At 38.9% G+C, this 13,144-nt stretch overlaps 1 protein-coding gene across 1 annotated transcript in view; it reads left to right on the forward strand.

Annotated features, from left to right (window-relative positions):
- The window catches only part of VPS41 (VPS41 subunit of HOPS complex), a 493,288-nt gene that overhangs the window by 382,542 nt on the left and 97,602 nt on the right, over window positions 1–13,144 (forward strand). The window contains exon 16 of the mRNA XM_082258639.1: window positions 1,309–1,390. Coding sequence (XP_082114765.1) covers window positions 1,309–1,390 — 82 coding nt within the window. The remainder of the gene's footprint in view (window positions 1–1,308; window positions 1,391–13,144) is intronic.

Genomic DNA, 13,144 nt, shown 5'->3' on the forward strand with positions numbered 1-13,144 from the left:
TGACTGGTGTGGCGGTGTTCTTGACTAAGCTGTGCTGCTGCGTCACAGGAGGACAAGTATCTTATGCTATCAGGCAGATGTGGTTGGATCACAAGACTGGCTGAATAAAATCAGAAGTACTTTGGCGGGTAGAACAATTCCCATATATGTATTTTAACTGTGTATTTAGCTGCTTGACTGCAGTTCAGCTTTACTATTTAATCTATGGAGCAATTTCAAATACTTTTGTGTAGAAAAGTGTGTTTTTAAATAATGCAGACTTTTTTTGAACAGCAACTCCAAGCAACAATAAAATAAATTAATGAATTGATAACTTTGTCAGAAATGTACTATTTGTTTTCTGATGTACAAAATTCAACTAAGTCCTGAGTTTTATATCATGTAGCCAGGGGCAGTAATAAGTAAAAAAGAGGAGTCTCAAAAATGACATTAAGGCAAATCTATAGCTGGACTCTGTCTCAGTCAATTTATGCCAAAGTGTCCCTAATTATATGCATGCACAAAAAGAAATGTTAAATGAATGAGATGTTCCATGTTTTTTTTTGTTTTTTTTTTTAAGGCCTAAAGGCCAGTACCAGAAATACTATGCTTTTCCAAATTTGTTGATCAGCAGATGTTAAACTGGTTCTAAAGCCTAAACATTGTTTACCTTAATGCATTCACTATTTGAATATTTGTTTAAATATAATTATTTTACTAAGATAGATGTCTGTATAAAAATTGATGAATTGAAGGAGGTGAGCGCTGCACATATTTATTTGACTATTTAGTTATGTGTTTAGTAAATCATTACTAACTAACGTCCTGTGCTTATGTCAGCCAATCACAATGTAGCTGCAGCTTAGACTAGCCAATCAGTTGTAAACCATGAAGTATATTGATAAAAAAAAACTATGCAAAACTATTTGTCCTGTAAAGCTTCATGTACATTTGTTCTGTGGGGGCAAAAATTTGTTATTAGGCTGTTTATTCTCCATGAAAAATGTTATACAGCATACATAATAGAGTGAATCAGGAAAATACTGCATTATAGCCAGTAGATGGAGCTGACAATTATAACACATTTTTTACTGTGATGATCTTGCGGCCATATTACAATATTTTCCTGATTTACTGTATGAAGAGCATTTCACCTGGAGAGAAAATAGCCTAATAACTTTCCACAGGACAAATAGCACTGCAAATTTTTATAAATGCACTCCCAAGTGTTTTCAGGAATAACTGTGCACTGTTGTATTCTGTACTCTTTTACCAAAAGCCCAGTTAATTTTGTTATTTTAATAAGATTTTTCATTTAATTATTATTAGGAAATGTCAGAAAATTCTCGGTAAAAATATGAAACTATGGGAAGACGAGGTGTACCGCTTTAAGAGCATTGGACAGTTAAAGGTAATTTTATCTAATAGTATTTTTTTTAATTATGGCATATGTTTTTTCTAAAAATGCATTGTTCTATACCACATAAATATTCATATCCCATTGTTTGCTGTGAATGGAATTAAAAAATATATATATTTTTTTTTGTGAAAAACTTAATTTGGTGCCTGGTTATTGTGACCAGTGATAATGTGGTATCTGCCGAAGGTGACTGGCTAGCTAATATATCTGCCTGAACAGTGACCCTTTGCTAGAGGCAACATGACCTGTTGTTCAGCATTGCTCACATGTCTGTGCACTAAACACATGATAGTTTTGCTAATACTAAAAGATGTACATTTTCTCTACTCTGCTTTTGACAGTCATTTAAAATATGGATGGACTGTTTTAGCCATATATATCATATTATCATATATAAACGCACAGCGGGTAAAATATGTGTTGAACACGTCACCATTTTTCTAGATAAATATATTTCTAAAGGTGCTATTGACATTACATTTTCACCACATGTCAACCCATGCAATCCATACATACAAAGAAACCAAAACAAATGGGTTCAGAAATTAAGGTATGCGTAATAAAATGGAAAGACACAGGGAAAAAGTATTGAACACATGAAGAAAGGGATGTGCAAAAAGGCATGGAAAGCCAAAACACCATCTGAAATGTATCCGTATTTAGAAAGCAATCTTGCCCCTTGCCAGTGCAAGTTAATATCCGCTGGTTCAGTCTCAACAAATGGCCTATAAAAAGGTGTATCGCTACCAAGGTGTCACACAAGAATCATCTCATGAAAGCAAAGAGCTCTCCCAAGACCTTCACAACCTTATTGTTGCAAAACTGATGGCATTGGTTACAGAAAGTTTTCTAAACTTCTGAATGTTCCAGTGAGCACTGTTGGAGCCATAATATAAAAGTAGAAAGAGCGTCATTTTATCAAAAACCAGTCATGACCTGGTGATTCTCGCAAGATTTCTAACAGAATAAAAAATAATTATCAGAAGAGTTGTCTAAGAGCCAGGGACCTCTTGTGGAGAAGTTCAGAAAGATGCAATTGTTTCAAAGAAAATAATAAGTAATGCACTCAACCACTATGGCCTGTATGCACGCTCACCATGCAAGACTCCATTGCTTAAAAAAAAAAAAGAAATAGCTTAAGAAAAAGCATGGTGTAGCTTGTTTAAAGTTTGCTGCACGGCAAGCCTGTAAAATACTGGGAGAATATAGTCTGGTCAGATGAGACCAAAATTTAACTTTTGGATGCCATGATACACACCAAGTTTGAATGTGAAATGGCACTGCACATCACTCCAAAAACACTACACCAACCGTGAAGTTTGGAGGTGGGAACATGGTGTGGGGCTGTTTTTCAGAATAAGTTACAGGCAAACGTCATGTCATTGAGGGAAGGATGAATGAAAAAATATACTGAGACATTTGTGATAAAAATCTGCTGCTATCTACTATGATAATGAAGATGAAACGAGGGTGGACATTTCAGCAAGACAAAGATCCCAAATACAAAGCCAAGGAAACTCTCAATTCGTTGCAAAGAAAGAAAATAAAGCTGCTAGAAAGGCCCAGCCAATCACCTGACTTGAATCCAATGGAACATTTTTGGAAAGTACTAAAGATCAGAGTTCATAGACAAGGCCCACAGAACCTTCTAGATTTGAAGACTGTGTTTAAGAACAGGCCAAAATCACACCTGAGCAATGCATGCAACTAGTTTCTTTAAATAAATTTCAGTGTGTGTTCAATACTTTTCCCTGTTTCAGTCCATTTTATTACGCATAATTTCTGAACTTATTTGATTTGGTTTCCTCGTATGTATGGATTGCATGGGTTACCCACATGTGATAATTTCATGTTAATAACACCTTTAGAAACATATTTACCTAGAAAAATGGTGATGTGTTCAATACTTATTTTAACCGCTGTATATACAGTATCTCACAAAAGTGAGTACACCCCTCACATTTTTGTAAATATGTTATTATATCTTTTCATGTGACAACACTGAAGAAATTACACTTTGCTGCAATGTAAAGTAGTGAGTGTACAGCTTGTATAACAGTGTACATTTGCTGTTCCCTCAATATAACTCAACACACAGCCCTTAATGTCTAAACCGCTGGCAACAAAAGTGAATACACCCCTAAGTGAAAATGTCCTCATTGGACCCAATTAGCCATTTTCCCTCCCCAGTGTCATGTGACTCATTATTGTTACAAGGTCTCAGGTGTGAATGAGGAGCAGCTGTTAAATATGGTGTTATCGCTCTGACTCTCTCATACTGGTGACTGGAAGTTCAACATGCACCTCATGGCAAAGAACTCTCCAAGGATCTGAAAAAATGAATTTTTGCTCTACATAAAGATGGCCAGGCTAAAAGAAGATTGCCAAGACCCTGAAACTGAAATGCAGCACGGTGGCCAAGACCATACAGTGGTTTAACAGGACAGGTTTTTCTCAGAACAGGCCTTGCCATGGTTGACCAAAGAAGTTGAGTGCATGTGCTCCACATCATATCCAGAGGTTGTCTTTGGGAAATAGACGTATGAGTGCTGCCAGCATTGTAGCAGAGGTTGAAGGAGTGGGGGGGTCAGCCTGTCAGTGCTCAGACCATACGCCACACACTACATCATATTGGTCTGCATGGGTGTCTTCCCAGAAGGAAGCCTCTTCTAAAGATGAGGCACAAGAAAGCCCACAAACAGTTTGCTAAAGACAAGCAAACTAAGGACATGGATTACTGGAACCATGTCCTGTGGCCTGATGAGACCAAGATAAACTTACTTGGTTAAGATGGTGTCAAGCGTGCATGGTGGTAACCAGGTGAGGAGTACAAAGACAAGTGTGTCTTGCTTACAGTCAAGCACGGTGGTGGGAGTGTCACGATCTGAGGCTGCATGTGTGCTGCCGCCACTGGGGAGCTACAGTTCATTGAGGGAACCATGAATGCCAGCATATACTGTGACATACTGAAGCAGAGCATGATACCCCTCCCTTCAGAGACTGGGCCGCAGGGCAGTATTTAAACTTAACAACCCCAAACAAGCATCCAAGATGACCACTGCCTTGCTAAAGAAGCTGAGGGTAAAGGTGATGTACTGCTCAAGCATGTCCCCAGACCTAAACCCTATTGAGCATCTGTGGGGCATCCTCAAACAGAAGGTGGAGGAGCACAAGGTCTCTAACATCCACCAGCTCCGTGATGTCATCATGGAGGAGTGGAAGAGGACTCCAGTAGTAACCTGTAAAGGTCTGGTGAACTCCATGCCCAAGAGGGTTAGGGCAGTGCTGGGAAATTTTGGTGGCCACACAAAATATTGACACTTTGGGCCCAATTTGGATATTTTCAGGGTTTAAATATTAATGGATGTGTGTTGCGTTAATTTGAGGTGACAGTAAATTTACACTGTTATGCAAGCTGTACACTCACTCACTTTACATTGTAGCAAAGTGTAATTTCTTCAGTGTTGTCACATAAAAAGATATAATAAAATATTTACAAAAATGTGAGGGGTGTACTCACTTTTGTGAGTTACTGTATATATGGTGTATATATATATTATGAGTGAGTGTTATTGTTTTTAAAATTACTGAAAATATTTGAAGGCTTAAAAGCTTGTATTGGAAATAACAAAGTATTGTATTTTCTTTATCTTTATGGTTGTGTTTCCTGTTTAGCCAAAGTAATGTTCAGGTAGATTGTGAATTTTCTTTATTAAATGTCCTAGAATCCATAGTAACATGTGTATAGGTAATTTCTGTCTAGTTAATGTCCATATTTAAGGCTGGCCTGCAGTCATCAAAGAAGAGATATCAGTCTCTATGAATAACACATGCAGCTCATAGCGCTGAGCATCTGAAAATGAATAATTCACCTATGGAGATTAAATGTCTTTTTTCCTATTGAAGTGATAAGGCATCAGGGAGGCATATCCCTCCAGGCCTGGTATCCATTTCATTTGCCAGTTAAAGCAGGCAGAATACATCTTCGTGGCTGCTTGTTAGCCCTTTCTTGTTTTCTCCCTTCATGTTTTTGTTTTGACTGCTGTGCATTTGTATAGCTGCCCTGGCTATCTGTCTGCTGTTTTCCATATCCAGTCTATAATCTGGAAGTCCACACACAGTTTTAAAGCACATAGTAGATGTAACTATGTATTGTTTTTTATAGTCTGACCTATTATTTATGAATTACATTTGTTTTAACATTTTTTAAATTTACAGTATTCTAGAAAATGCACTTATTGTGTTTTAGTATGTCAGAAAAGCTTCTTTATTTTTTATTTAATCTCATACTTAAGAATGTGTGTTTGATATAGTCAATTCTATTTCTTAAGACATCTCTTTTCTATTGTAATTTATTTTTGTTTTTTTGTTAAACTGAAAGAGTTTGGTTAAGTAGTAACATTCTAAGAGTTGTAGATATTCCTAAAACCATACACATACCAGTCAAAGCATGATCCAAGATGGGTATTGGACAAAATGAACAAAGGAACAAAATTAAAGATTTAAAACCTGTGGCCCAAAAAATCTGGAAAGCCCTTGGTTTTAAATAGTAAGATTATCAAAGCTGGCTGTGGGAGTTTTGAGCATTTAGAGCATTATTCAAGATAGTTAGCAATCAGAAAGGAATGGACAACACAAAGTAAGATGTTTAACTTCAGTGATCGGCAACATAGATGTTACATTGGAATTTACAGTTAACCAGTTCCTGATAGGGTGGTGGGGATAGGGGAACCATAGGCTGGTGGCTCCAATGCCACTGCATAGCCCCAACTGCGTTAACTAACTTTGAATAGCTAGTCCCCTAGTGGGAATGTACCATTATCTATACAGAAAGCATTCCTTGGAGATAAAAGAATTTTGGAATGCAGTTTTTCTGGGGCTTTGTACCAGAACATGACACATTTATATATAGTTTCTTTCTGCATTATTGATATTGAGGATTTGGAAGCATTCTCCCAGATCATTTGCCACAAAGGTATAGGTTGTTGCAGAATTTTCCCATTTTTTCAAACATAGGTGGTGAGCCTTCATTGTTGAAGCAGAGTGAAGGTTACTCCTATAGATCTTTCAACATGTGGTGTAGAGAAAGGCCACAAGAGCAAATTTTAAAAGTTGTAAATTGTTCAAGTTAGGGGGTTTAGCATCTGATGGATACATATTGTTCGATTGGAAGAACAAATAAAACATGTGAGGAGATCTTGTTTAGTACCCAGTTCTTCAAAAGTTTTAAGCCAGTGAGATGCACTGTAATATGTCTAAATTAGATCAGTCCAGCTTTTGCGAAAGGCAAAATCGTGCATATATAAAGCTGTCAGATAAGGCAGGGTTGTGCAGGATATTGGTAAGGAGTGAGAGGTTGAGGAGAGGGAGAACTTTACTTTTTTACAGCGGTTTCAGATAGACAGTGTGAAGTACACTAAGGAGCTGTTTTATTAGCAAGGGGCCTTTTCAGCTTTTGGAGACAGTAGCAGAGAAATAACTAATATATGAGCTTTTTAATTCCAGATTAGGTTATTGAGGGAAAGTGGAATAGGGTCAGGTAGGGTCTCAAAGAGATAGAGGATTTCTGTATGGATCATTTTTGTGATTGTAGAAATATTGTAAGGATCCTTGAGCAGTTTTTGAATCTCTTGAAAGCACAGAAAGTGGTAAACCTTATACAGAGTTTGATAGATGGGCTATGGTGAGTACTTGGATACTTCAGAAAATGTTCACACTTAGTGCAGGGGTAATTTGTTTTAAGCATAATCAGTTATGTTGGGGATATATCATTGTACAGAGGTCTCCAAACTAACTAAATTCCAGGTATTGTAAAGTGTGAATCATGGCCAGCTGAGCCTGTTTTTTGAGCATCAATCCCTAATAACAGGGTAGAGATGCAAGTTTTCTTCACTAAATCAATCCGATCGGTTTTCCTTTTTTGCATTCTCTTTTGCTTGTCTGGTAAGAACCTTCTCCCCCTGATCAATGCGGCATGGTAAAAATGAATGTCGGTCTATTGGCCAATATCCTTCCACATATTTCAAGAAGAACATTTAGGGAGAGGCTGTATAGGAAAGTGCCGAAGGGCTGAGTGAGTCAGAAATCTCTCCAGCATATCATTCTTCGTATGCTGTGGTTCCAATTATAGTGTAGCTACATGTTTTTGCTTGCCAATCTTTACTTTTGAAATGGCTGTGTTACATTACAGCCAGATGAAACGGGCACCTCCCATGCTAAAAATAGGAATCAGAAGTGCAGAGGGAGGAAAATGTGCCAGGGCCACAGTTGAGCTCCAGAGTTAGGTGACCTTTGTGTTTGCCATCTCGCATGCTCTAGACATTTGGAGGTTTTACCAGTCGGCCTTTATACACTACCTCAGAATTAGTGTAGTAAACAGTAAATGGATTGATCCAATCTAAAATTATATACATTTTTTTTTTAAACAGTGAAAGAATAAAAAATGTAGACCGATCAGCAATAACCTAATGAACAACCACCTAATATTGAGTAGGTCCCTTGTTGTTACCAAAATAGCCCTGATTTGTTGAGCCATAGATGCCACTGGACCATTGAAAGCATGCTGTGGTATCTAGCATCAAGTTGTCAGTAGCAGTTCCTTTAAGTCCTGAAAGTTGCCAAGTTGGACCTCCATGGATCCGACTTGTTTTTCCAGCATATCCCACTAATGCTCAGTTGACTTGAGATCTGGAGGATTTGGAGGCCAAATCAACACCTCAAACTCACTGTGCTCCTTAAACCATTCTTGAACCATTTTTGCAGTGTGGCAGGGCACATTATTCTGCTGAAAGAAGCCACTGCCATAAGGGAATACTGTTTCCATGAAGGGGCGTAATTGGTCAGCAACAATGTTTGGGTAGGTGGTATGTGTCAAAGTAATATCCAAATGAATGGTGGGACCCAAGGTTTCTCAGCAGAACATTGCCGAAAGCATCACACTGCATCCGCTAGCTTGCATGATATCTCTTCCCAGGTAAGCGGCGCACACGCTTTAGTCATCCACATGATGTAAAAGAAAATGTATATTTATCAGACCAGGCCACATTTTTGCATTGCTCTGTGGTCCAGTTTTGATGCTCGCATTCCCATTGTAGGCACTTTTGGCTGTAGATATGGGTCAGTATGGGTACCCTGATTGATCTGCAGCTACACAGCCCCATACACATCAAACTTTAATGCCCATTTTTTCAGCTTTCAACACATCAACTTTTTTATTTTTATGTTCTTATAACCAGCAGGTGGAGCTTTTTGGCTCAATCTCACATATTTTCCTATAGATAGGTTGCTTCCTTAGGGTATGTGTGTATGTGTTATTAAGCTCAACTAGGTGTGTTTTACTAAGCTCAACTACTTAAGCTGAAATGTATCTACATATGTGAATAAATCAAATTCATCCTAAGACACATCCCTCTAAGACCATGCAAGCCAAAAGACAGGCAGCTACTGCTGTTTCTTTATATGCTCCATAACGGTCCCACAATCATTTGTCATATATGGAATCTTATTTGTAGAACAAAGATGCATATTATAAAAAAAATATATATATTAATAATAGCACCTGTTGAAAAATGTAAGGGTCTAAAAATGAAATTAAAGTGACCCAAAACTGTTATAAATCCCTATGCAATATATGGGACAGCCCTCCCTTTTAGATTACATAGTTAGTCACTATGACTAGTTAGTCACAGTTAGCTTAAAAAAGACAGTCCATCTAATTTAACCAATAGAAATAAACAAATAGGAAACCTCCATGTACACAGTTCTGCACCCAACAGTTAATTAAGAGGGAATCAACCTCCCCTCTCCCAAATAAAGCATGGTCCAATATGCTCCAGCAGGTGAGGCAGGCAGTCAGATATTCCCTGGATCAACAATTCCTGGTGGTATAAACTATAATATCCAGTTATGTTGTGTGCATTTAGAAAATCATCCATCTTTTTTTGAAACAGAGAGGGAGTCTATTCCACATTTTAACAGCTCTTACTGTGGAGAAGCCTTTCCGTATTTTGAGGGTAAATTGTAAAGCGTGTCCCCTTGACCTCTGTAATGACCTGAAAGTGAATTATTCTACACCAGGTTCACTGAACAACTTATGTAGTTTTACATCATGATCATATTCCTCTTTTTTGCCTCTTCTCAAGAGAGAAAAAAATCAGTTCCTCTAATCCTTCCCCATAGCTAAGCCCCCTCAATGCCTCTCATCAATTTGGTTGCCCTTCACTTCACGTTCTCTAGTTCCCCAATATTCTCTTTGTAAATTGTAACCTGGTGACCAAAACTGAACAACATATTCTAAATGAGATTGTAAATTTATTTTACAGTGCGTTAAATTGCAACATGAACAGTAAATAAACCCTTATTTATCAGGAAAATATTAGGACTCCTTGAGAACTGGGAACAGCATTGGGAAGTGTATTGGTAAAATCATACTTTTAAGTCCCCAATAACTGTTTTCTTTTTTTCTTTTTTGTGGAATGATTCTTTAAGGACGATTCACTATTGTGGCTCTGTATAAGATACACTAGTCTGGGTTGCTAAAGCATATAAAGTATAAGTCTCTAAGGATAAATTGTGGAATATGCTGCGCACATCAGAAATTAGGGTAAAATACAAATCAAATAAGTAAATGAGCTGCCAACACTTGATCTATGAATTAGAACAGTAGATCCTCTTAAGAAATTTAAAAACAAACAGGTGTAGCGCTTGCACTGAGTAAAATAGGAGAACTAAAATGTCCTTATAAACAGACAGTCCAAATCTGTAAATTGTGAAAAATTCCAGGCAGGAAAGGACAGGGTGCTCCTAAGGACACTCCAAAACTCCGATCACCATGTGTAGGGAGAACCACCACCAAGGTATAGATTAGCCTCTTACCACAATATTTTGACCCCCATGACAGAGATCAAAATTAGCCTGTATAACATCCACTTGCTAGTCAGGTGTCAACACATCCACTGGCCGCTTCACTCCCAAATAAACGATATCACATGTAAAGGAAGGAGACAGCTCCCATAGCGTAACACTGTATAATCAGCTTTATTAGACACAACATCACAAGTGGCAACTCACGTTTAGTGGTAAAATTTCAAGCATGTATGGTTTGCATGGACCGGAGCGTCCCTGAAGGTTGTTTCCTGACGAGAAAATGGCCGCCGCGTCTCCCTCGTGGACACAGCGTGACGCACCGCAGGCTCCTCCTGCGCGTTTCGTCAGATACTGACGTCATCAGGGGGTGTGGCCTGCGGTGAGCGTCCGTCATTTATACGCTGAGAAGGAGGGGAGAGCAAGGCAATGGGCAGGTCCCGACCCCGGAAGTAAAACACATTAAGTGTAAACTACCGGAACGGGAATTATACAATAAGAATATCCGGACTTTAAAATGCGGTCCACATGTGTGTCATTGCACGGAACCGGAAATAAGCCGAATGTAAGATAAGATATTTCCTCACCAAGGATATCCGGATATGAAATGCGGTCCACATGCGTGTCAGCGCACGGAACCAAAGATATACCGCATATCACATTCAGTGTCAATCAAGACAAACGTTAATGGTCCATATCAACTTAGTGAGGAAATGATCAAATATCAGTAAGAACAAAAAAAGAAAAATTAAGCCCAAAAGAGCTAATTAAGCCAGTATGTAGAGATGGTCACAATGAGCCACGGGGAACACTGGCGCCATCTCCCGGCAGAAACCAAATAAACAGGGAACTCCGACCATACCGCAAAATAAAATAAAACATTATATATAAAAATATATATGCACTAATAACAATAAACGAATTTAAAATACAGATTACAATCTATAAAAAGACATAATAAAACGGGCTTTGAAGGGGAGTTAGATATGAGTTTATAACCTCATTTCTGATATGCTCAAAGGTAATCAAGATATGTGTAATATAACTCTCAACATCATTCATGAATTATTGATGAAGGAATTGATGTCCCAATCAATGTTAAGCCCGTGGGGGGCATAAGATTTAAGTCGGTATATCCAACTGGTCTCCAACCTAGAGACCCCTCTCGTCAGATTACTGCCCCTCCAATCCCCGGGGAATTTGTCAATCTTCATAAACATAGTGCCTCTTGGATCACTATTATGGCATAAGGCATAATGCCTCGACACGCTATGTTTGGGAAAAGCTTTGATGATATTGGCCACATGCTAATTTAGCCGTACATACAACTTGCATATCGTGCAGCCCACGTATTCCAAGCCTCACGGACACCGCAAGAGATACACAACAAAACGTGTAGAACATGTGATAAATGATTTGATCTTATACTCCTGCTGTGTACCATTGGAACGAAAAGATTCGACTCTCCTCCATCTGCAGGTATTAATCTTGCAAATTGGACACTTCCTGCAAGGATAAAAGCCCCCTCTTTGTTGGAAAAAGGAAACTGTCCTTGGGGGGTCAACAATATTTGGAGCTATCTGAAGCCGAAGTGGTGGTACACCTCTAAAAATAACTTTTGGTGTCTCCGGTAAAGTCGGTCCCAAAACACTGTCACTTTTCAGGATATGCCAGTGTTTCTGGATGATTTTCCTCACTGAGAAATGTTGAATAGAGTAGGAGGAAAAAAACGCATGCTGGAAATCATCATTTCCTGTGCGTACTCGAGGTTGTAGAAGTTCTTCTCTGTTACGGCTATCAGCCTTTACGAGAGCTTGCTCGAGCTCCTCCTCTCTATAACCCTTCTCCAAAAACTTTGACTCCAACATAGCAGACTCACGCAGAAAGTCTAACCTATTGGAACAATTCCTCTTCAATCCGAGGAATTGACTGACAGGAACGGATTTAAGCCACGATATCGTGGCTTAAATCCGTTCCTGTCAGTCAATTCCTCAGATTGAAGAGGAATTGTTCCAATAGGTTAGGTTTTCTGCGTGAGTCTGCTATGTTGAAGTCAAAGTTTTTGGAGAAGGGTTATAGAGAGGAGGAGCTCGAGCAAGCTCTCCTAAAGGCTGATAGCCGTAACAGAGAAGAACTTCTACAACCTCGAGTACGCACAGGAAATGATGATTTCCAGCATGCGTTTTTTTCCTCCTACTCTATTCAACATTTCTCAGTGAGGAAAATCATCCAGAAACACTGGCATATCCTGAAAAGTGACAGTGTTTTGGGACCGACTTTACCGGAGACCCCAAAAGTTATTTTTAAAGGTGTTCCACCACTTCGGCTTCAGATAGCTCCAAATATTGTTGACCCCCCAAGGACAGTTTCCTTTTTCCAACAAAGAGGGGGCTTTTATCCTTGCAGGAAGTGTCCAATTTGCAAGATTAATACCTGCAGATCGAGGAGAGTCGAATCTTTTCGTTCCAATGGTACACAGCAGGAGTATAAGATCAAATCATTTATCACATGTTCTACACGTTATGTTGTGTATCTCTTGCGGTGTCCGTGCAGCTTGGAATACGTGGGCGGCACGATACGCAAGTTGTATGTACGGCTAAATGAGCATGTGGCCAATATCATCAAAGCTTTTCCCAAACATAGCGTGTCGAGGCATTATGCCTTATGCCATAATAGTGATCCAAGAGGCACTATGTTTATGGGGATTGACAAATTCCCCGGGGATTGGAGGGGCAGTAATCTGACGAGAGGGGTCTCTAGGTTGGAGACCAGTTGGATATACCGACTTAAATCTTATGCCCCCCACGGGCTTAACATTGATTGGGACATCAATTCCTTCATCAATAATTCATGAATGATGTTGAGAGTTATATTACACATATC

This window comes from Pelophylax lessonae, assembly GCF_965119305.1.
Source record: "Pelophylax lessonae genome assembly, chromosome: 5".
NCBI classification, from domain to species: Eukaryota; Metazoa; Chordata; class Amphibia; order Anura; family Ranidae; genus Pelophylax; species Pelophylax lessonae.